Raw genomic sequence first — 24,354 nt, forward strand, 5'->3', positions numbered from 1 at the left:
AACCATCTGGCAAATGTTTCCCCCGGAGCCATACCTGGGAACCCTCACCCTGGGGACCACCCACTGGAGCCGGTTTTTGCGTCTCCCGTTGGTCTCCACTTTGCACTCTCTCTGTCAGACTGGTCTGTTTCCTGGTGGGGGGGGCACACCTGTAACTTGCCTGCCTCAGGTGTGAGTCATCCACTCCAATTCCCTCTGCAAGGAGTGCCCTCACCACCCCTCTCATCCACCTGTGCCCCATATCATCCTCCCTGCACTCACACACGAGCCTCCACAGCCTCTGTGCTCAGGGTGTGTAAGCCACTCTCTCCCTAACTAGTCCTGTGCCTCCTGGTACGGCCGCTCTGCCTAATGCACCTGTTCTGTCTCCGCAACGAGACTGGAAGCCCCTGAGGGGGCAGGAAACTACAGGTAGGGCAAGCACACCTTTGAGGTCACACAGACCTAGCCCCAAATGCCAGATCTGCCTCTCACTAGCTGTGTGACCTTGGGCAATTTGCTCAGCTACTCTGGGCCTCAGTTTCCCCATGCGTGAAATGGGGATAGTGCACAGCTTCTCCTCCTTTTGCGCAGATTGCCCTCCCATATAAAGCTGCCTGCGCACAGGTTCCTCTGTGGGCAGGGTGGGCTTTGTTTGGTTCACTGCCCCATTCCCAGCACCTAGCACTGTGCCTGGCCCATAGTGGGCATTCAGGAAGCACTTGTTGAATGAATACTGTGTGAATGATTGAGTGGATTTGTTTCCCTTCCTTCGCCCCCCCCCCCCCCATTTGTGGCAGAGACTCTGTTTTACACCTCTTTGAGCTCCTGACTTTGCCTTGGACAGTCTTTAGAAACGTCCACAGGTGAATCTGCAGGATTTCTGCTCTGTGGGTTGTGCATTCACGAAACTCATGACCAAGACAAAGTAGGCCAACCCCAGGGCATGACCCCATGGAACAGAAGGAAGTGCTGTCCCACTCTCAGCAACTCTGTGGCCCCGGGCACTCACTCACCTGACCTCTATAATGGGACGAGCAGCCCCCGTGGCATAAGGTCCTTTCGGGCGCTGACCCCTCAGGTCTCCCTCACCCCTCAGGTTTCCGATTCTCCCTTCCTCTCCCCCCTCGTGCCAGGTCAAGGCACAGAAGTGGTCATCGTCCAGGCAGGGCTGTCATGGTAGACAGCCCAAGGGCATAGGGTTGGTTTGCTGCAGAGGTTTCAGGGCGTCAGAGAGGGTCTAGATTTGGTTTCTGCCCCGGGGAAGGGAAATCTCAGGCCTGATGCCTTTTACAAGGGCATCAAGGAATGTGAAGGAGCTGGGATAGGGGATCAGGAATGGTATTCCATAGGATGGGCTGCACCTGCCAACTTAGAAGCAGACCCTGGTGACGACTGGGGTGGATGGAACGGATGAAGGAATACACGTAGGTCTTGTTCTCCCAGCTGCTGTTTAACCGTGGCTGGAGACTAGGCCGCACCCAGGCTCAAGGAACCTGCCAGGGCCAGGCCACGGCCCTGTCACTCACAGGCCCTCCCACCTCAGTCCTGACAGAACGAGGCACCACCACCTCTTCCCACCCACCTGGGGTGGGGGAGCCTTAAGTGACAGGCCTAGAAAACAAGATTGCCAGCAAGAATGTAAAACAGGCCCAGCCCAGGCTGCCCCAGGGAAGTCCTTGACCTCATGTGTGACCTTCCTTCCCCAGGGGCCTCTGCACAAGGAATGCTGGGCATTTGGTAGACTTTGTAGAGAGGCGGCAAGGATCATGGGGCCTGACTTTAGCATTTTATAATGATGTGACCCAGACAACTTAATTTCTCAGCCTCAGTCTCCTCCTGTAAAATGGAATCATAACCTGCCATTGGAGTGCTTCCATCAGATAACGCCTTATGCTCTGCTCAATTGCCAGCGGCTGCCGAGGAATGGAGCTTTCCTTCCTCGGCAGAGCAACCAGGCCCAGACTGTGCCACCACTGTCACCCCACAGGAACCACCAAGCCCCAGGACTCTGAAACCTTGGGTGAGAAGAGTCACCTTGGCACGAGCTGTGCCCCACCACTCCCAGCTTCCCGCAACTGATTGCTCAAAAACCTGAGCCAGAGAAGAAAGTAAACAAACACCCGGGGGCTTCAGGTGGAAACAGGGCACACAGAAGAACATTAGGACCCAAAGAGCTAGACATGTCATCCATTCCAGCAACCCCACAGCGGCTCCAGATTCAAAACAGCCCGCAAACAAGGTCACGTTCCGCTCCGGCTCTGGTTTCTCCCCAGTCAGGCCTTGCCCTGGTCCCCAGGATGTCACTTCTCTCCACGCTGCTTGTCAGACAGCTGCCCGATCCTGAGGGCTGAGATCTTGATAATAATGGTGCTTTTCCAGCCTCCCCTCACACACTCACACACACGCGCACACGCACATCCCACCTGACTCCCAGCACAGCCGACCACAGAGAGAATTCCCACACCCCTAAGCAGGAGGAGCCCTCCCCCACCTCAAAGGAAAAGGACTGCAAAGCAAGGTCCAGGCATCCAGATTCATTTTACATTCTCTTCCGGGGGGACTTGGGGGAGCTGGGGAGGCAGAAGGGCAGCACACATCAGTGTCCCTGGAAAACATCGGGGACGGGCCAGTCCTCTGAGGCCACGGCCTTGTTGGGCACTACAGCAGCAGGACAAGGCACACCCCAGGCCCAGGGCTTGGCAGCCTTTGGGAAGGGGGGCCTTTGGGCAAGACCTCCTGCCAGGCCTTGAATGCTAAGGAGGTGCTGTGTCCACCCTCCACCTTACTCCCAGGCCCAGCTGGAATCCGGAAGGCAAAAGAGGCAGCAGGCAGGCTGGAGTGAAAGGAGTGGACTCTCCTCCAGGCAGAGGCGGCCTTTGGTCTCTATGAGGTTAGGAAGCTGGTCCTTGTTAGAGGAACCCCATGGGGGTGAAGCTGGGAGCCGTTCCTGTTAGAGGAAATGCCAGAGGAGGGTGGGGGTGGGGGACTCAGGGTTCTGGTCTCAATAAGGCCTGGAAACAGTCTCCACTTCAAAGCAGACCTCTGTATTTGGAGAGTTGGGTAGCAGAGGAAATAAAAGGCTGTTCAAGGAATGCCTGTAAGTTGTGGGTGGGAATCAGTCCAGGAGGCTTCGAGGGGGCTCCAAGGGAAAGGCTGGTGGGGTTGTCTGCAGATGCCAGCAGTTCAGGGCCTGGAGAGGAGCATGTGGGAGAGCGGGTTCTCTCTCCCTCTCGTAAGTGCTACTGCTGAGCTCTGAGTTGTCACGGAGACCATCACACTGGAGCTACGTAATTTCCAGGGAAGGTCCCAAATTTCTGGGTCCTCCGGGACACACCTGAAAGAGGAAAAACAGAAAGAGCATTCCTCACACTTTTTAAAATAGAATGTGGGGGTAAGAGCCCTGTCCCCTACTGGCAGTGCCCAGATCTGCAGCCTGAGTCCCTGACAGAGGAAGGCGGGGCAATGGGGGAGACGACACAACTTGCTTTCCTCACTCATGCCCCCTAGTGGCAGAAGCTTAGATGGGCAAAGCTACACTTGCTAAATTCAATAAGGAGCAAGGAACCCCCAGCACTCAACTGTGTGAAAGCGCAATCAGCACTGAATAACCCCACCCTTCCTTGGGAGGGCAAGGAAACAGGAGGATGAATCACAGATCTTAAATCAGGAGAAACCTCACTGGTCTCACCTTCATGATAGAGATGGGACAGGTAAGGCCTAAGAGAGAGCCAAGTGAATTCCCCAAAGCACTCAGCTCCTTAGGGGGAGAGGTAGGACTAAAATCCAGGCCTCTGGTCTGCTGCAGCCCCAACAAACTGTGTCCTGGGTGGAGGAGGGGGAATGCTAGAAGATATAGCCTTCTCTTCCCCTCCAGCAGGCTGGTATCCCGACTTCCTTATGAGCACCCCACACTCTTCCTGCCCCCAGGCCTTGCTGATGTTCCCCCCCATGCCTATCTTTTTCTCTCTGCCTCCCCAAATCCTTGCCCTGACCCTCAAGGCCCAGCTCCTCCACTTCCTCCAGGACACAGGACCCCTCCCCCAAGGACTGCTCTGGAGACAGGTGTGCGGTGGGAAGGAGCAGGGGCCTGGCGTTCAGGAACCCTGCTGCCCTGAGTCCACATTGACTTCACCAATGACCCTGGGCTGGTCCAGTTTCCTCCCAGGCCTCACCCCTCCTCAGGGCATGAAGTCAGACAACAGAAGTGCTGGCTTTGGGGAAGCATCCCATGCCAGGCCTTCCCAGGAGCCAGGCTGGAAGTAGGTGGGGGGTGCTCAGGCCATGAATCTTTGCTGAACCAGCACTGGCAGTAAGCAGCAGCCCACCCAAATCCCCCCAGGAACCCTGAGATACCCCTTCTGGCCTGCCCCCCCCCCCCCGCCCCGCTCACATACCCACAAACCAGCCATCGTCACACTGCTGCATGACATCCACCCGATCCCCCTCCCGCAGCTCCAGCTCGTCTTCGTTCTGGGGCCTGTACTGGTACATCGCCCGGTACCTGCAGGAGACATCGTCATGGCAACCACCAGAGCCCTTGCCCCTTCCCCAGCCCAGGCCCAGAGAGTCTAAACCCAATGTTGCCACGTCCTCTGAATTTTCTAGGGTGTCTCCATACTTCTGTTAGCCCCTGGCCCTGCTCCAGGAATGGGGACTCTATCAGGCTTCTATGCATTCTTCCCAGGGCCTGCTCCCTGCCCTCCAAGCCCTAACCATCCAAACGTCACCTCCTCTGAGCTCCCCTTGTTTTCAAGTCTGTTCCACCAGTTTCCACACTTCATGCATACATGCACTGATCTCAGGGCTGGAAACCCAGTGAGGAGACTGAGGCCCAGCGGCCCAGTGTGGGAGGTTTGCTTTAAGGCCACAGGGCTGGCAGGGATGGGTCAGGAACACCACAGATAAGTGCCCCTCCATTACCCATAAGCACTGCAAGCACAAGGGCTACCTAGCAGGAGCTTACTAAATCCATCCCGGAGGGGAAGGGGCCGGCTATGGGGGTCAGTGTGCTCAGCACAGCCTGCTCGGCAGCCCTCCACCCCTGACTAAGCACCCCTAGACGGTACTCACGGGGTCCAGTGTATCTGAGTAGTGTTGGGGGAGGAGGTCCCCAGGTCCAGGGGACGGCTGGAGCCTCCAGGATGGGACAGAGCTGACCCAGGGGTGCTGAGACTCTGGGGATGCACGAGGGGAGAGTGAAATGGGCCTCCCCACTTCCCCTGCAGCAGCACTGCCCACACAGCCTCATCTCATCCGCTCAGTCCCCACCACATAGGCAGATCTGCCCAACTATTTCACATCACAGGTGCTGGGAAGGTGGGGCCCAGGCGGGGCAGGTGGTTGATTTCTGAATGCCAGCAGGACAAAGCCGAGAACGGAAGTTCCAAAGACTGGCTGCGCCTGCGCATACTGGTTTGCTGGGTGAATGGATGAACACAGGAGTGAGGGCACCTGACTGTGGGCTATGGCAGGACGAAAACGAATGACTACCCCACCCGTCAGCAACTATAAACTTTTAGTTCAAACCCAACTACCCTCTGCAGTGGGAACTACTATCCCCATTCTACAGATGAGGAACATTCCACAGGTGCGAAAACCCAAACCCAGAGACGGTAAGTCATCTGCCCAAGATCACACAGCAGGTGAACGGCAGATCCCCGACTCCTGGCACCACCCTGTTCCAGGGGCTGACACAGGCTGATCACAGGATCAGGAGACCTGGGCTGGCTTTGGGTCCCACCTAGAGCTGGCTGGCTGCCCCATGCCTCCCCGGGCTGCAGCTCAAGGGCCACAACCAACTCGAGGAGTCTGAGGGCCACAAGGCCAGGGTGAAGCTGCAATGCAAGGTCCTGCCCAGTCAGCACACCAGTCTGTCCTGGGGCAGTCTGGGAAGGATTCCGAAATGCGGACCTGGCACAGGAATGGGGGATATGGTGTGGGAGCACAGGTCAGCTCTCCACTTCCAGGCAGGTCACCTTACCTGGGTCTGTGGTCTGGCCTCCTGGGCAGAGAAGGAGAAGCCAGTGCGGCGAGGGGAGGTTCGGCCCCCTGAATCGGTGGGATCAGCTGGGCTGCGCGGTGCTAACGGGGAGCTGGGGTGACGGGCAAGATGGGCGGTGGTCAGGCGGGGAGACGCAGGGAGCTGGGGGCCGTCGTCGCAGACCCGGACCCGGGGCTCGCGGCACACCTGCACGTAGCTGACAGGGAAGATGCCCTGGCGCCCTGTGCCCGAGATGCGCCCTTCGTACCAGTTCTCGTTCACCTTGCGGATCAGGCAGATGCGCTCCCCCTGGGGGGAGGAAGGAGTTAGTGTCTGCAGGGCCCTCCTGGGCACCACGCCCCCGAGGGTGCCCCAGAGGCTGTCTCGTTTTAAACCAACGCCTTGCAGAGGGATTAGGCTCAGAGAGGTCAGCAGGTCGTGTGGAGGTCACATAACTAGGAAGTGGTGGAGTCAGGAGCGGACCCACGCTGCCTGAGGGAGCGAGTAGAAGTCTGAGCTCTTCCCACAACGCAGGCACTGAGTGTGGATCAAGTCCTGCTGCTTCAGGAAGCCTACCCACGTACATCCCGCTCCGAGGTCACAGCACTCTCTCTCCCCAGAGTTCCAGTCACAGGGGAACCTGGCGCCTAATAACACACAAATGACACAGGTCCAAACCGGGCTCTGCCAATTCCAAGCTGTGTGGCCTTGGGCAACTTACTTTGCCTCTCTGAGCCCTGGTTTCCTCACATGTGAAGTGCGGATAACAACACTGTTGCTGAGAGGAGGAAAGGAGATCAATGGCAGACTGGTAAGAAGCAGCGGACAGGCATCAGCCACTAGTGCTGTAACCATCCGGCAGGGCCTCTGCCACCACACCGGTGATCTTGTCACCACTGCGTCAGAAAACAGACTCCCCAGGGCAGCGGTGTGTCCTCAGGGCCACGGGCTGACTGACGTTGGGGCGGGGGTGGCCCTGGGGAGAATGGTCTCCCTCTCCTGCCCCCACCTCTCTCCCGGTGCCCAGCTCTTCTAAGGGACATTCACTAGGGGTAATCATGGCCTCAGCCCTGAAAACCAACCAAAGGGAGACCAGTTCCCTGCTTTCTAGGACAATGTTTTTCAAGCTTTCTTGGCACAATCTATAGTAAAAAATATGTTTTAATAACAATCCAGCACACATGCACATGCATGTACACACACATACATATATACATAACTGCCTAAAAGTTTGATAGAATACCCTTTCTACATTCAAGGCATTTTAATATTTCTATTCTATACTTTTAAAAATGCTGATTGTGATCCTCACAGCCTACCAATCTACAACTTAAAAAAGCACAACTACTCTAGAAGTTTCTAACAACCTTTTTTTAAATTAATTTATTTATTTACTTTTTTGCTGAGGAAGAATGGTCCTGAGCTAACATCCATGCCAATCCTTCTCTACTTTTTGCATATGGGACACCGCCACAGCATGGCTTGATGAGTGGTGCATAGGTCCATGCCTGGGATCCGAACCCATGAACCCTGGGCCGCCGAAGTGGAGTGCATGAACTTAACCAGTAAGCCACCGGGCCACCCCGAGTAACAAGCTTTTTAAAATGGGCTAAATTGAGGGAAACATATCCAAAGATATTGGGAAAAAGCTGAGATACTGGGATGGGTACACCTGACTGTTTAAAAAATGTTTCTACTGCACATATTTACCTGTCTCTTCACTCCCCACCCCCCACCTCCTGCCTGGCCTGGCCGCACCTTGCGAAAGGACAGCTCCACCTCCAGATCCCCCTTGAAGTTGTACTGGGCCACAGCTTCTCCATACTCCAGCACCTGGTAGGTGGGGGGCTTGATGGGCTTGGGGATCTCATCTGCAGGCAGCACCTGCAGGAAGAAAGAGCATGAGAAGACTCACCTGGGCATCAACTGGGCCCAGAGTCGGGGCTCTTGAGAGGAGGATGCAACCAAGAGAAGGTGGTATGGGCAAGACCTGCCCCCAGGCCAGTGAGAAGACACAAGCCTGGGGGTGGCCCAGGGTGAGCACAGCCAAGGGGGTGGTTGGTCCCAGGTGGCTCCTGGAGGAAGAATTTCCACTAGAGGTATGTGGAGTGGGCACTACTGGAGAGGGCAATGGCAGTGCAAAGATGGAAGTCAGTCCAGTGAGAATTTAAACTGGAGCACAGAAGGAAATGAGAGTTCCAAGGAGCAGGGAACAATGATGACCTATTTTAAAAGTGAAGATCTAACACTTTACCACTGCCAAGAGCCAACTGTCCCTCTCCCACCTCCCTCACCAGGTGTCCAGAATCTCCATGCCCTCTTTGCTTCACCCTGCTCATAAAAATCAAGAAGCTGATAAACTGTTTCATCCTAAGATGTAAGTGACTGATGACATGGAATACTGTATATACTTTGTGGAATTTCAGAATCTGAGATCATGCTGAGGGTAGGGGGGCCTACCAAGGCCCATCAAATCAAGAGCCTGAATTAAGGAACAATCCAACCCATGAGTCAAAGAGGAAATCACAACAGAAATGAGAAAATAGTTCAAGTTGAATGAAAAAAACAAAATATCAAAATCTGTGGGATATGGTTAAAGCAGTGCTTAGAGGGAAATTTATAGCATTAAATGCTTATTTTAGGGAAAAAAAATTCAAGTCAGTAATCTAAACTACCACACTCGGGCCGGCCCGGTGGCTTAGCGGTTAAGTGCGCGCGCTCCGCTGCTGGCGGCCTGGGTTCGGATCCCGGGCGCACACCGACGCACCGCTTCTCCGGCCATGCTGAGGCCACGTCCCACATACAGCAACTAGAAGGATGTACAGCTATGACATACAACTATCTACTGGGGCTTTTGGGGGAAAATAATAATAAATAAAATCTTTAAACTACCACACTAAAAAACTAGAGAAAGAAGAGCAAATTGAACCTAAAGCAAGCAGAGGGAAGGAAATAATAAAGACGTAGAAATCAATGACTGAAAACAAAAATAAAGAAAAATCAATGAAATCAAAAATTAATTCTTTGAAAAGGTCAATAAAATTAACAAACCTCTAGACAGAACAAGAGAAGACACAAATTACCAATATCAGGAATGAAAGAGATAGCATCACTACAGATCTCACTGACATTAAAAGGATAAGAAAGAAATCTTATGAACTACTTTACGCCAATAAATTAGATACCTTGAAATTCCTTAAAAGACACAAATACCAAAGACAACCTGTACTAGTCTCACTTCTCAAAACCAGAACGTGTCTCTGGATTCAGATTCTGGATCTTCTACTTAATACCTTGTCTCTGAACCTTAGCAAGCACATCTGTGAGATGAGGATAATCCATCACTTTCCCAGGTTACTGGGAGGAACGAGGGAGGGGTCCACATGAAGAAGAAGACGCCTGCTTATGTGATTTGTAAACTGTGCACGACTGGCACTCTTGCCAGCTGCAATTAGGATTCTTTCCAAAGACAGCTTGAGAGAGCTGGACTCTGAGTGGTGAGAGTCTGGGACACTGACAGGACTGGTGGTCTGCGGCAGGGGCTGGGTGGCCTGGGCCTCTCATGGGCTGGGCTCCACCTTTAGCCCTCATTTAAGAAACATTTCCTGAGACGCGGCACTGGGCCAGGCCCTGTGGAGGCCAGGGGCAGGAATGAGGCTGAGACTTGGCCCCTGCCCCTGGGGCTCACAGTGTTAGTTCTCAGGAAACCTGAGAAGTGAGGGAGCTCCAGAGGGGAGGGCCTGTGGATGGATAAAGGGGTTTGCACACTAAGTCTGTGCCAACCCAGCTGGGCTCCTGCTTGCTCCCACCCCTCCCTGCTGACCTCCACGTAATTAGCAGGGAAGATGCCCAGCCTGCCATGGTGTTCCCCCTCCAGCCAGTTCTTGTCCACCTCCTTGTGGATGTAGACAATGTCGCCCTTCTTCAGAGTCAGCTCCCTGCAGGCCAGAGCAACGACAACCACAAGCTGAGGTCTTCCCGATCCTCCTTCCTTTCAGACCCTGTCCAGTGCCCCCAAAGTTCCCTCCACCCTCTGTGGATGCCCACTGCAGCCCTGTCCTCCCCCTCTCCCCCAGAGTGCAGAGACTGCCCCAGCGGGAGGGGAGAGGAGGGCACTTACTTGGGGGACTGTGCCTGGAAGTCAAACTTGAGCCTGGCGGCCTTCCTCTGGGCAGGGGGAGAAGACAGAGGGGCAGGTCCTCAGTCAAGCAACTGGCAGGTCCGGACCAGCAGTCACTGGGATCCACCCCAGGCCCTCCTTGCCCCCTGACTCTAAAGCCCACAGCCCCCTTACCTTTTTCTCTTCCTTCCTGGCTGGGCTGCCCCCTCGTTCAGAGGCACTAGGGTCTGTGGAGAAGCACTACCTCAGCTTGGGAAGGCCATGTCTGGCGGGTAGGGGTGGGGTGGGGGTGGGGTTGTGCCCCCTCCCCCCCAAGGAAAGGCACCAGTGGAAGCAGGGGGATCTATAACCTTTCTGCCACCCCCGGGGGCACCAGCATATCTGGTGCGCGGTGGTGGGCGTCCGGGTGTGAAAAAGAGCAGGATCTGGTCCTTACCTCGGGTGGAGGAAGGGTAGACAAAGTCCCTACGACCTAGGAAGGGGCTTCCTCCATCCGCCATTCTGTGAGGGCTCAGGGGCCGAGAAGGACCCAGGTAAAGTGCATTCGGCGCGCTGGAGCTCCAGGCGGAGGCCGGGCTGCCCGAGGACACGGGCGAGTGAGCTACCTGTCTGGGGCCTCGCGCCCTCCCTGGTTCAGCCCTGACCGCCCACATGCCGCCCCCCCTCCCCGCCGTCCCCCCCCCCCGCCCCCCCCCCCCACCTCTCAACAGCACGTCCTCCTTCCCGGCAGCGGCGGCGGGAAAGGGTGCGGCCCGGGCCGGGGACACGGCAGTGCGCATGGGAAGAGCGAGGGACCCTCGCCCGCTCCGCCGCTGGCCGCCGCCCCGTCCCGGGGCTGGAGCAGGCTGCCCTTGCGGGCCAGGGGACGGTCTCCGGCGGCTGCGGTCCCCGCCGGCCCCGTCCCCCTCTCGGGGCTCGCACCCTCCCCGCGCACGCCCTGCGCTCGGCCGCGCCGCCGCCCCCGCCACGTCACCCGGCGCCTCTCCGCCCCTGTCCCCCCACTCACCCGGCGCGGGGCCGCGGCTCCCGCGACCGTCGAGGCGACTGGGAGCTCTGCGCGGGGAGACGGGCGCGGTCAGGGCCGGGACGCGGGTCCCAGGGCAGCCGAGGCCGCCGCCTCCGGAAAAGTTTGCAGCTGGGACGGGAAGGAGGTGGAAGGCGGGAGGGCGCGGGGTCCTAGAGTCCCGGAGCGGGAGGCGGGCCGGAGCCAGAGCAGCGAGGAGCGGGGGCAGCGGGGTGGCGGCCGAGGGAGGGCAGGCCCGGGAAACCAGGGCCTGGGAGGGCTGGGGTCCCCGCGGGCTGAGGTCCAGGGGGCGCGGCGGGCCGGCCGACGTCAGTGACGTGGACTCGGCCGGGAAGGGTTCGGAGGGCTCACTAGGAAAAGTCAACGCCCTGCATTTTATGGAGGAGCGAGCGGACAGCGACGGAGTCTGCCAAGGTCGCGCCGAGTGCGGCTGGAGGCGGACCTCTTGTCTGCCGGCCCCTCCTACCCAGCCCGGCTGCTGCGGGCCCGGCTCCAGCGCCCGTACCTTAGGGGATGGCTGCCGGGTTTCAATTGCCCGCAGGTCCTTGTCCAGCTCCGCGCTCAGCTTGGCCAGCTCTCTCTCCAGCAGGACCTGGGGGCGGGTGAGGAGGAGAGACTTGGGCAGTGGAGGGAGGGGCAGGCACGGGGATTGGGGGGCACCGGTCAAAGGTCAGATGGGAGAAGCTCAGTGGGCAGCAGGACAAAGCACACGGTGCTTGGATAAAGGGCAGGCTCAGGGCACAGGGCCAAGACAGGCTCCCTGAGGGAAGGTGTGTCTCAGGGTGTCAGGAGGGCACCCCAGTCACAGCCTCTCACTGGCCCCTCCCTCCTGACCCAGCTCACCCATCTGGTACTCCCACGGCGGTACCTTAGCACTTCCTGATGGTGCCCTGGTACCATTTTTGGTCACGTTACTTCTCTGTTCAAGAGCCTTCAGGGCTCCCTGTTTCTCTCCCATGGAGTCTTCTACAGTCAGGCCTCACTGTAGCCAACCTGCTTTCCCGCTCTCTGCCCATCCCAGCCAGCTGAGTGTTACACACACACAAGCCCCTCCAGCCCTTGTCTCTGCGCCTCCCCTACCCTGAGCACCTCTCTGCCTCGCCAAGCCCTCCCAACGCTTTAGAGCCCAGCTCCACCTCCAAGAATACTTCCTGACAATTCCAGTCCATGCTAACCACTCCCTCCTCAGCTCCTGCTGTGGTCAACACACATCTATTCAACACATGTTTGAGTGCGTGCTGTATGCCAGGCACTGTCCCCGTAAACTGTATGGACTGGAGAGGGTCAGAGCGTTGGGTCGGTGGCCTTTGCCCCTGGTCACTGGGGCTAACACCATCCAGAATCTCCCTCATTTGTCCCCCAATATTGCTGTCTCCCCTCCCTCCCACCTACCCTGCAGCACTCACCTCGATGGGCTGGGAGGGCTTCTCAACAGGGTCATCCACAAGTGGTTTCTTGGGCTAAGGATGGGAAGGGTGAGTCAGAGTGGGTGAACCACTTTCCCAAATGCACTAGCTGAGGGGTGCGTCCACTCCCAGAAGACCAGGCCAGCACTCACCTTCTGCCCAGTCTCTAGTTCTTGCAGAAACTGGTTCCAATAATCTTCCGTCCAGACATTGTCCACTTTCTCTCGGCATCGGGTCACCTGCATGGAGGTGGGTGGGCATCAGCTTGAATGGAGCAGTACCGGGACAATGGCCAGGCTCAAAGAGCAGGCTTTCAGGCCACTGCCCCACTCCTATGCCTCCCAGAACCCTCCTAAGGATTCTGGGTTCTCCTGGCTGCAGCATGACGCTGGGGGCGGTATGGGGAGGATGCTGGGCTGGCTACCTGATTTGGGGTCTGGAGCTGGGAGGAGGATGCTCCAGGATTACAGTTGAAGGTGCTTCTAGGAAACTCTTCAGAGAGGTCCCAGCTTCTTCTAAAGAAAGGGAAGGATATCTCTTCAGTTTCCTTTTAGGGAAACTGAGGCATACGTGAGACCACAGCCCTGGTAGAGGGAGCTGCGCCCGTCTCCCCACCTGCTCTGGGCTGTGGAAGCAGTATTAAATAGTGGAAAGTTATGAGCCCCGAGTTCAAATCCCAGCTCCAATACTTAGCTGTGTGACCTTTGGGCGTTACTGAACTCTCAGAGCCTCAGAGTCAATACCTGTAATAGGAGAAGGAGTCCCACCTTCGTAAGGGTGTGGTGAAGCTGAGGTGAGGGAACACGTGTGCCACCTGGGAGAAGGCCTGACCCGTGCATCTGCTCCATGGGTAGCTAGTCCCCTTCCTGCTGGCCTTGGTGAAATATCCTGCATTTGTGTTCAGTCTGGCCCCACGACCGTGGCTATGGATGTTTGTGCAGCTTCAATGCAGCTGATCTTTCCGGCTGCCACGGCTCAAGTGGTCTTGCCCAAGGTGTGGTTCTATATCCTAGTCCAAGGAAAACCCAGGGCAAGGGACAGGAGTCCTGGGCAAGTTATTTCTGCTCCCTGGGCCTCGGTTCCCTGAGGGCACTGGATCAGCGGCGCCACCAGTGAGAGCCATTCCAGCCACCGAGCCGCTGCTCTGTCCCATCTGCCTTGGTCCCCCCAGGGTGCCCTTCTCAGCTAGCTTGAACGCTCCAGCCTCTGTTGAGTTTGAAGGTTTCCACCAAATGGAACTGCTGTACCAAGTTGATCAAATGATGGAATGTCTGACCGGAGGGTCAGGATTTGTTGACTGTAAGTAGGACTCTATAGTCTATTTTAGACATAATATTAGTAATAACAGTGATCACGAGAATGGAATACGTCGTTCCTAACTGAAGGAAGCTCCAGTCATAATTAAGCCTGTATATTAATACTGTTTGTGGAGACTTGCTACGTGCCTTAATCCTCACAACCACCCTGTGATCCCCACTTAACAGATGGAGAGACAGAGGCTTAGATTGGTTAAGTTGCCCAAGGTCACGTGGCTAGTGGCAGTACACCAGTTTGAATCCAGAGCTCTGGGTCCAAATCTTGAGCTGTTAGCCTCTATCTTATTGATGATGCCGAGAACCTCATCATGGCTACGCTAATGAGGTTAATCCTCCCTGTGAAGGAATAAGAAACTCATTGTTTTCACTCTGAGAGCGAAGCTCCTAACTCCCAAGGGTGGAGGCCCTCCAGGGCCCTGGCAGCCCCGCTGAGCCTGTGGGGTTTGTACAGAGGAAGAGAACTGCAGCCTTCAGCTATCTGGAGGGGCATTTGGGAGGAAACTTGGGATCCTCTACACCGTGTGTTTTCTCTCAGGCTTCAGAGTGGATGGTCACGGGTCCAGGCCTAAATGCGGGCCACCCTCTCTCCACCCCACATGACCTGTGGATCTTTGGGGTGATGAGTTCCTGCTGCCGACCACAAAGGCATCACAAACATTCCTGACCAGGAGTGGGTGCAAAGCCCACCCCTGCCCGCCATTCCCCATTGGCCCTGTCTAGGAAGGGAGTATCTGGAGCCGTGGGGACCCTGAGAAGGGGCAGGGCCCCGGGGGGAGTGTGACCCCAGCCTGGCTGCTCCGAGGCTGCGCCGGCTGTGGCCACCAGGGGTGCCAGTCCCCGCAAGGCAGCCAGCACCCCTCTGCAGCCCTGGTGTAGGGGGCCCTTCTCCACCATGGCTCACCCGCTCAGAGATGAGGCCTGGCCTGGCCTGGAGACAGGTCTTTGCTGGAGCCCTGGATGCCTTGAGTTTGTAGAGGTGACACATGAGGAAGCCACTGAAGGTGGGAGAAGACAGGGCGGGGGGAGGTGAGAGCTAGGGTTGAAGGCGTCTGGGTGACCATTGAAAGTTCTGGCACCCACGCCCACCCACATTCCTGGGTGGCTCGTGGAAACAGGGGTGGTGCTCCCAACCACTAAATGTGGGCTTTGTGCCAAGAGCTTTACCCCCTTTATTAAATCTTCAAAATAACTCTGGGGTAGGTGGTGCCCCCATTTTACAGATGAGGAAAGAGAGGCCCAAAGAAATCATGGCCAGGGCTAGGCATTTGCTGGACAGTGAGGCTGAAGCTCTTAATTACCACCGACCAACCAGGGATTCAGAGCTCACAGGAAATGGGCTCTAAAAACTTCTCAGGTTGAACTAAGCCAACTGGGGAGCCCCAAAGCCAGGCAGGGGTACAGGGAGGGGCAAATGCAGGTGCTGGGCTGGGGCGAGTACCCGCACCCCCTCACCTTTGGGTGCAGGTTCCTCAAAGATCCAGTCCTGCTGCAGGTCTGCGGGAGGAGAAAGAAGCAGGCCAGGTTAGGGCAGCAAGCGAGGATGGGAGCTCTGAGAGGCTGCCTCAGCCGCTCCCAGGCTCCCTCCTGCCTGAAGCAGGGGCCAAGGGGCTGAGTCATGGCGTGAAGAATGTCCGGAGGGAGGGAAGGAATTAGGCGGGCAGTTCTCGGGAGGGCTTGACATGCCTCTGGCAGACTTAGCGCCTGAGCGAGCCAACCTAGGCAGTGGACTTGCCCAAACCCTCTGGCTCCTCCCTCCTGTGTTCCCACACACACCCTCTCCCTGACCTTTGTGGACCTGCCCTCACCATGTCAGGTTGGGGAAAGTCTGCTTTCTCTGCTCCCTCTTTCCCTTTCTGCACCCTCTTCTAAATGCCTGTCCTTCCTCCTTTGCCCAGACTCACTCCTCATGGTGCTCATGACTTTCCAGGGCCTCTTAGGAAAAGACACTGACCAGCCAGCGGGTCTGATCCCCTTGGCATGCGGACGTGCCGCAACAGCTCCCACCTTAAACACAGACTGAAACACCTCTCTCCAATCCCACATGTCCCTCCAGCTCCTGGATTTTTCTGGTTGGCTGTAAGTAACTCACTGTCTCCAACTCCCCTTCTCACTAAGCAGGCTTTCAGCCTGAACAACTCTCATCAAGGACCCTGGTGACCTCCACATTTCCAAATCCAATGGTCAGCAGTGCTGACCCATCAGCAGCATCTGTCACAGCGGATCACTTCCTCCTTTTGAAATTCTGGTTTCATTTGGCTTCAGGGAGACCCCTCTGGTTTTACTCCTACCTTCCTGGCAGCACCTTCTCAGGCTGCATGGCTGACTCCTGCTCAGCTCTCGACCCTTTAAACATCCAAGTGCCTCAGGCTCAGACCTTGGGGCTGCATCTCTCCATCTCCCTAGGTGACCTTGTCTAGTTTTCTGGCTTAAAAAATATCATCTATTCCAGGGATTCACAGCCTTGGCTGCACATTAGAATTACTTGGGGAGCTTTAAATCAACATTTCTTTGAGTGAGTCTCAGGTATTTCTATTGCCCCTGAACCACAGACTTGTGTATTAACTGCCTACTCAACATCTCCACCTGGATGTACCGGACCTAAAATGTACTGACTGCCTCTTAGACCTGCAGGTTCCATAGTCTTCGCTGTATTTAAAAATGGCAACTCCAGGGGCCGGCCCGGTGGCGCAAGCGGTTAAGTGCACGCGCTCCGCTGCGGCGGCCCGGGGTTCGCTGGTTCGGATCCCGGGCGCGCACCGACGCACTGCTTGGTAAGCCATGCTGTGGCGGCGTCCCAAGTAAAGTGGAGGAGGATGGGCACAGATGTTAGCCCAGGGCCGTCTTCCTCAGCAAAAAAAGAGGAGAATTAGCGGATGTTAGCTCAGGGCTGATCTCCTCACAAAAAAAAAAAAAAAAAAAAAAAATGGCAACTCCATCCTTCAGCTTGCTGGGTTTAAAGTCATCCTTGACCCCTCTCAGTAGCCCGCTGCTACTGCCCTGGTCTGAGACACTGTCGTCTCCAGCCTGGATTAAAGCCAGGCCTCCTAACTGGCTTCCATCCCTGCCCCACCATCTCTTCCCCACCTGGCAGCCAGAGTGAGCCTTTTCAGCCATCAATCATCAGAGCATGTCACACTTCTGCTCACAATTTCCCTGTGGTTCCTCAGCTCTCGCAGAGTAAAAGCCAAAGTCCTTACCATGGCCCCAAAGGCCTTGCATGACGTGACCCGTCCCCTCTCTGACTCCATCTCCTACCACGTGCCCCCTCTCACTCCAGCCCAGCCCCTCCTTGCTGCTCCAGATCGGGCCAGGCCTGCTTCTGCCTCTGGGTCTCTGCTCCCTGTGCGGTGGCGCTCCTCCCAAGCCCTGCAGGGCTCACTGCTTCACTCCTCAGCTCCCTGCTCAGCTGCCGCCTCTCAGGGCCTTGTCTGACCCGCCTACAGCCGCAGCACCTCCCTGCACTGGCACCCCCAGCCTTTTTCTCCCTGGTCTCTCCACCATCTGCCACGTGAAATACGTCTCTACTGATTCCGTCTCCCTCTGTCTTAGCTTCACCAGGGGAGGGACATTCTTTTTTTGTTCCCTGTTTTATCTTCAGCACCTACAATAGTGCTCGGCACACAATAAGTGCTCAATAGATGGTCAAGGGTGTGCCTGAACCAGTGAGTGCCCTTGTGGCTTCCCAGTACCCTCAGAGGATACCGTGGACAATGTTCGTCATTGTCCTCTGAGGACAGGGGGCAGATTGGAGCCCCCTTTGGCCTGTTTCAGGGACCACTCACCACAGAGTCTGGGGTGGGTGGACAAGGCCTCCCCGAGCAGGTGAGTTCTCTTTTCTGAATCCCCACCCCAGCCCCAGGGGCCGGAGCCCACTCAGGCAGAGAGAGGGCCCTGGAAGGGGGTCTCACCTGGCATTTTCCGGTGAATCTGCTGGAACATTCTCCGGTACCAGTCCCTGGGGCTGTCAACACTCTGGGATCAGAAAAGGCAAAGTCAGGCCACCCTCCCAATATCAAGTCACCAAAGTGTTCCCTCACTGAGTCCTTTCTCTGGCCACCCTTGAAGCCCCAGTGGGTGGGCTGTTATCTGTTGTATCTTTAATAACAGTAACTTCACGTGGCGTGTTCCATATGAATAAGACACATGGAAGCATCTCCATCAGTGACGACCTCTGAGCTGTGAGATGGGGGTGGTTTACGTTTTTTCTCTTTGCTTTTCTATATTTCTGATGTTTCCACAAAGAACATGTGTTTCTAGGTCATGAAAAATAAATGCAGTCATAGAGGGGGAAATGGTATTTCACATCCCCTGCCTCACCTGAGACTCACAACAGCCCTGGGTGGCGGGACAGGCATATTGCCAACTTCAGGTTCAGATGAGGAGGCGGAGAACCAGAGGCAGGCGGCTGGCTCAGGACAGGCGTGGAGGCAGAAGTGGGCAGGGCCCCCCAGAGCCTGGGCCCAGATGCTTCCATGCCTGCTATGGCGTGAGGCCTCTCACTCAGCCCCCCACTCACTCATTCAGCCAGTCATTCATTGAGCAGCCAGTTCACGAGTGCCGTGCAAGGCCCATCCTTGCCAGGAGCAAGCCTCCCAACAGTGGCTCTCCGCCTCAGAGAACTTGGGGGCATTCTAGCTCCCCTTTTCCCCCCAACAAACCACTTGTGCAACTCAGACACACAAGAGTGCCTGTACCTTTATGGGGCTCATGACCCCCGAAACCCATCATGGTTGAACCCCTGCTTTAGTCTGGAATGGTCTGGGTACAGCCCTTGTGGCCCCTACTTTAGTTTACAGAAGTGAACCATCATCTGTCAGTGGCCCCCAGCCCTGGACTCACAGATCGGGGGGCGATAGGCATGCCGCTCTCATCCACAGGCCCGATTCCCTCGTACTTGACCCAGCGCTTGTCCCGACGTTTGCTGTCCTTAGTCCACGTGGCTGACCAGTTCTGGGGATGCTGGGAGGCTGGGGTCTTCTGGCTCCCAGAGGGCCGGCTCCCAGGGCCTGGCCAGGTCTGATACCAAGCAGGGTCTGTGGGGTGTGTGCAGGAGAGCGTTAGCAAAGGGCAGGGACCCCACCTGAACTTGTTCGTCCCTTAGCTCCTCAGAACATTGATCCCTGTTGGTTCAAAAGTTTCAGCATCTCCTTGTTTGTTTGAGTTGATGACGCAGACTCTAAAAACCTCCCCATCCCCAGCAGGACCACGAGCCTCTGTTTATTTTTTAGTAAAAGTGAATGAGAATGGATTTTGTCTTGAGAAATCTGTGCCCACCCCCACCCCACACTGCTTTCCTAGGGCTGTCCTAAGACTTTTCAGGATGAGTGAGGGCTGAGAATCATCATTTGCAGAGAATGCTGGGGACATCCCAGCTAGGGAGGCAGTAGGATGTGGCAGAAAAGACGCTGGGCTTGGAGGGGACAGACCTGAATTCAGAACCCGGCTCTGCCACCTACTGGCTGTGTGACCTTGGGCATAGCAATCAACCTCTCAGTACCTCAGTTTTCACACGTGTAAAACGAGGGTAATCATGGCAAAGATTCAGGGAGATCTCGTGTGTGTGACCAGCACAGTGCCTGATCCACAGTCAAGAGGCTCTCGATAAGGGACAGAAACTCATTCACCAGACGTGGTTACTGTGTCCTCAACTTCCCCAGAACCTCAGCCCCCAGGTCACCAGTATAGCAGCATAAGGGCTGCCAGGCCAGACAGACAAGGATTTTTTTTTTTTTAATAAGTTTTTTATTTTTTAATTTTATTTATTTTTTTCCCCCAAAGCCCCAGTAGATAGTTGTACATCATAGTTGCACATCCTTCTAGTTGGTGTACGTGGGACGCGGCCTCAGCACGGCCAGAGAAACGGCGCATCAGTGCGCGCCTGGGATCCGAACCCGGGCTGCCAGCAGCGCAACGCGCGCACTTAATCACTACGCCACGGGGCCGGCCCAACAGACAAGGATTTGAATCTCAGCTCAGCCTCTGCAACTGCACATCTCTGAGACCCAGGCTCCTTACTGAGAAGATCCTGATAACTGTGACTTACCTTGCCAGGACACTGAGGGATTAAATGAGAAAAGGCTCCAGCATGTTCTAAGCGTTCAACAATTATTTGTTAAATGAATAAACTACTTGACACAGTGCCCGCCTCAAGGGAATGCTCAATAAAGGATGCCATCCTCCTCAGGAAAGGGGCCTTCAGGGTGGGCCTGCACCCCAGAGGTCCCAGGATCTCCCAGAGCCCATAGGCCAGACTGGGGAGGTTCACAGGAGCCCAGGAGCTGAGAGGCTCTCCAACTTTCTGCTGTGCTGGTGAGTACAGACCTTAGGGTGCAGCATCCACCCCTCTACAGCCAACATATGCTCACATTCCTCCACCCTTCCATCCCCGGTCCAAGCTATTTCCTGGCCTGCTGGAGGCCACTCTGGGGCCCAAGGCTCTGTCCCCTGTACACTTCCCTCGCCTGGCACTGGGGGAGGGGAGGGGAAGGGATCTATCAGCCTGCTCTCTCCCACAGCGAATTTCACTCTCATAGGCCAACACGCTCACACTGGGAGGGGCAGTTAGCTGAGCTCAGAGGCCCCCCCATCCCTCCCCTACCCCTCCTGCCAGACCCAGGGTGGTAGCAGATGGCAGGGCCCAGGAGGCTCTGATCCCCCAACCCCCACACGGGACTCCTGAGCAGACCCACCTGGGTGCTGGGAAGCATCTCTCAGTGGGAAGTACCCATTGCATACAGTCCTGGGCGCAGGGTCATGGAACTGGAAATTAAGGGTGTTGGAGCCACCATTCCGGATCACAGGCACCTGTGGGAAGGGGCCAGGAGCAGCAGCTCAGGCCCAGAAGGTTCTGCAGAAGGTGGGAGGGATGGCTACCAGGGCACAGCCAGAGTCCATGGTGAGGGCTCGAGGGCCAGCCTGACCCTTCTGGGGGAAAGCGGCGAGGCTCTCTAGAGCTGCCTCCCAACCCTTCCCTCCCTCCATTCCTTTAATCCTCCTGCCCCTATCTGTCCTGCGAGGTCCCCGCCAACTGTGGGCTCACAGCACTCCCTCTCCCTCGCTGTCTCACTCACCCATGTACCCCGGGAGGATGACCCTAGGTGGGCCCGGAGGTGGCTAGGGATGAAGTCATCCAGGCTGAGCCCAGTGGGGAGGCTGCAGGGTGGGGCCTGCATGCTTGGGTCAAGGTCGGAGGACTCCCGGTGTGCCAGCTGCTCCGCTGTTTGTCCTCTGTGGGGAAGGAAGGAAGGAGGAAGGAAAAGTCCTGCTGAGCCCAGGCTGCTGTGCCCTCTGGGCCTGACCCCAATAGGGGTGGGGGAGGAGGGCACGGCTGTGGGAAGGGGTCGAGACCAGCTGGGTGGGAGCTCAAGGACCCAGGAAACAGCCGCTGCAGGCCCCTCCTGCAGGCTGCCCCATGCCGGCTCCTAGAGGCACAATGGGCTCTTGTTAGGCCCCAGGCAGGAGCTCGGGGTGGGGGTGGGAGTGGGGGAGGGGAAGGCCCAGGCAAGGAGGAGGGGAGGCTGGCTAGGAGCAGGCCTGCTGGACAAAGCCTGGGGCCCGTGGGCCTGCTGGTCAGCCCCTCTGGGGCTCTCACTGCACAGTGCAGCCCGCTCCCCCAGAGGGAAGGCAGAGGGAACTGGGGCAGCTGGCAGGGGCAGGTCTGGGCACTCAGCATTTTGTTTCAGTTCCCTCTGCCTCCCCCAGGCCCTGCGTGCGCATCTGCTTGCCAGGGGGCACAAGGGGTTACTCAGGCCGGGGAAGAAGCCCTGGACAACGGCAAGGCCATCCGCCCACTGCCCAACGGGGCCAAAGTTCTGGGGACGGGGAGAGTGTGGAGGCATTTCCAGGCAGCAGGAACCACTCCTGGACTCAAAGTTTCATCTCCCTTCTTTGGCATCCTTCGCTTGCTGGGACTGAAGCCTCACAGGGCTCAGGGTGCCAGTGAGGAGTGGGAGTGGAGAACGAAGCAGTGGGTAAGGGCTCTGTTGGACTTGCTGATGGAGGGGTGGTGCTGAGTGCCGCACACAAAGACACATACATGTGGGCACACCCCACTGCCTCCTACACCTCCAGGCTCTTTTTTGAACGAAGGATCTTCCTGGAAGCACCATGCCTGACTGGCCAGCCGGGTTCTTCTGCCCCATGCAAGGGTTGGGTCAGGGTAAGGGGGCTGCAGGCACTCTGGAGATGGAGGCAATGGGGCTGTCCAACAGGGCTTTTCTACCCAGAGGGCTGAGGTGTGGAGCCTGTCTCTCCTCACCTGTGCTATTGCACCGGGCCAGAAGCTGAGCCAACCTCCACCACCTTCTGGGGCTAGACCAATTCTGGCATTTTTGTTCAGCGGTTAGCCTTGTGTGTGCCTGTGGTGTCTGGGGGTTCATGGGAGGGCTGCGAGGGCCTTGTGAGGTGCTGTGTGTGTGTGTGTGTGTGTGTGTGTGGTAGAATGTAAGCACAGTGCTGTGAACGCGACTTGGGGAGCGTACCACCCAGGGTCACGTGAGCAGAGTGGGGGTATGGGTACAGAGGGGTGTCAGCTGAGTAATAGGTGGGGGAGAGTGCAGTGGGGGGTCATATGAGCAGCACAAGAGTTATGGGGACCAGAGGGGAAGAAGGTACAAGAGGGGCTGTATTACTCCGGTACCCAGTTCCTGCTCAGGGCATGGGGGGCTGGAGGGTAGAGACAAGGCTGGGGGCAGCTCCCTGTCTCTGGTCTGAGTGAGGATTCCTTCTGACATTCAAAAGACCTATCGAGGACAGCTTTTCCATGCCCATCCCTGGCTGTGGAAGAGTGGAGGGCTGGGGCTGGAGGAGGGGCAGCTCACCAGCTGGATCCAATTAGGCCTCCTACCAAGAGCAAAACATGCAGACCCGCCCCAGTTCTCCTGCTCTCCCTCCCCTTGTGGGGGAAATTGAGGCAGGCAAGAGCCTGAGAACAGAGGCCTGGAGAAGGTTGGTTCCTAGCAGCAACCCCTTCCTGCCCAGCTGACTGCTTGAGGCCAAATTGCCAGGTCAGCATCAGCAGCCCTAACCATCAGCTGACCCGGCCTCCTTCCCTCGCCTCGGTCCCACCCTGCTGTGCTCGTGAGAACTGCCCTCTAGTAGGATGGGGTGGGGGCAGGAGGTCCCCCCACACACCGATTTTTCAGGGGTTGCTGATCCTTGGTGGCTCAATCTGCCCCTCCCCAACACTGTGCCCCGTGGCACCCCCCAGGGATATGCAGGGGTGGGTGGGGAACAGTGGCTGAGTTTTTCTCCTGGCAGCCAGCCAGGAGACATTAAGGAGGACTTATAGGGGAGACAGAGGCACGGGCGAATTGGTCCCACGCCCGGCAGAGGACAGAGGGTACCAGGAAATCTACGGGGTCCCCCCAGAATTCAGGAAGCCCTTCACCCCGGCAGCCAGCTCCAAAGGGCTGGAAGAGCTGCAGAAGCCGTGTTGGAGTCGGTAGGCTCCTTCCCACTTCCAAGTACCGCCCCGACCCCGGGGGCTTGGCTCTCGGCGCTTTCCCGGGTATTCTCCAGCTACAAGTCCACATGGACACGGCCAGGTTTCCTCGAATTTCGCCTTTTCTGAATTGAGGGAGGGCCTCTTACCTCTTTCCACCTCAGAGTTTGGGACGAGGACCCCAGGGGGAGGGGCCCTCTGCCTTCCCTTCGGGTCGGGCGCGGCTCCCTCCCGGCCTGCGGCCCCCGCCCCCTCTCCGCCCCTCTCCCTGCCGGCACCTACCTTCCCCGGCGAGCAGGTGGCGGGGCCTAAGGATGCCCGGGAGCGCAGGGGCATCTCTGCCCGGCTCCTGCCTGGCGCGGCCGCGGCGGGCGCTCGGGCAGGGAGGGCAGGCAGAAACCCGGGCTGTGCCGTCCGCCCTCGTGACCGGGTCAGGACGGGGCCCGCAAGGCCGGCGCCCGAGGGGAGCGGGGGACCGACGGGGCCGAGGGCGCGCACCGCAGGAGGACCAGGAGAGGCGCGGGCGGGCGGCAGTGTCGCCCTTAGTCTGGACTGTGGGCCGCTGGGGGGCGGGGGCGGGCGGCGACTCCCTCTCCCGCTGGCGGCCGGGGGCGTGCGAGTGCCCTCCGTCGGGGCCGGGCGGGCGGGGACGCCGGGGCCCCTGCAGAGGGGGCCGGGCCGGCCGGAGGCGGCGCCGGGAGGGGCCGCCGAGGGTCCCCGGGGAGCCCGCTCGGGTTTCCCAGCTGCCTCTCCCGGCCCCCACCGCAGGGCTGGCGTCGGGGCGGGGGCGGGAGGACCGGCGAGAGCCACTCAGAGTTTCCAGCGACATTTCCAGCGTGTGGGAAGGGAGCCCTGCGCGGCGGAGCCAGGACAGAGGGCAGGACTGATTCAAGAGGCCGGGCCGAGCCAGCAACTGATACGGAGCCGGCAGCCTCGGAGACAGGACAGGGCTGCAGACAGGCTGGGGCCGAGATAAGGGCGCCACGTGCAGAGCGGCCTAGCGGACCGAGTTCAGGTCCCGCCGCCTCCCTCCGCCCCTGGGGAGAGAAATCTCGTGCTTGCGTAAGCGCGTGCCCGGCGTGTG

General features: G+C 57.6%; 1 protein-coding gene across 1 annotated transcript; it reads right to left on the reverse strand.

Annotated features, from left to right (window-relative positions):
• Nucleotides 1-770: 770 nt before the first annotated feature.
• Nucleotides 771-23,733, reverse strand: SORBS3 (sorbin and SH3 domain containing 3). Its single transcript, XM_058550544.1, has 21 exons — nt 23,553-23,733; nt 20,899-21,055; nt 20,518-20,632; nt 18,668-18,861; nt 17,737-17,800; nt 15,281-15,322; nt 14,730-14,823; nt 12,937-13,027; nt 12,665-12,751; nt 12,513-12,566; nt 11,612-11,698; nt 11,089-11,135; nt 10,519-10,658; nt 10,257-10,309; nt 10,083-10,129; nt 9,786-9,900; nt 7,721-7,846; nt 5,963-6,271; nt 5,053-5,156; nt 4,377-4,483; nt 771-3,316 (listed from the first exon to the last, which is right to left on the reverse strand). The coding sequence occupies exons 2-21, from the start codon at nt 20,998-21,000 to the stop codon at nt 3,255-3,257; spliced, it is 2,040 nt and encodes a 679-aa protein (XP_058406527.1). The 5' UTR covers nt 21,001-21,055; nt 23,553-23,733; the 3' UTR covers nt 771-3,254.
• Between the last annotated feature and the right edge of the window lie 621 nt (nt 23,734-24,354).

Source organism: Diceros bicornis, chromosome 11, assembly GCF_020826845.1.
Source record: "Diceros bicornis minor isolate mBicDic1 chromosome 11, mDicBic1.mat.cur, whole genome shotgun sequence".
Classification (NCBI taxonomy): Eukaryota; Metazoa; Chordata; class Mammalia; order Perissodactyla; family Rhinocerotidae; genus Diceros; species Diceros bicornis.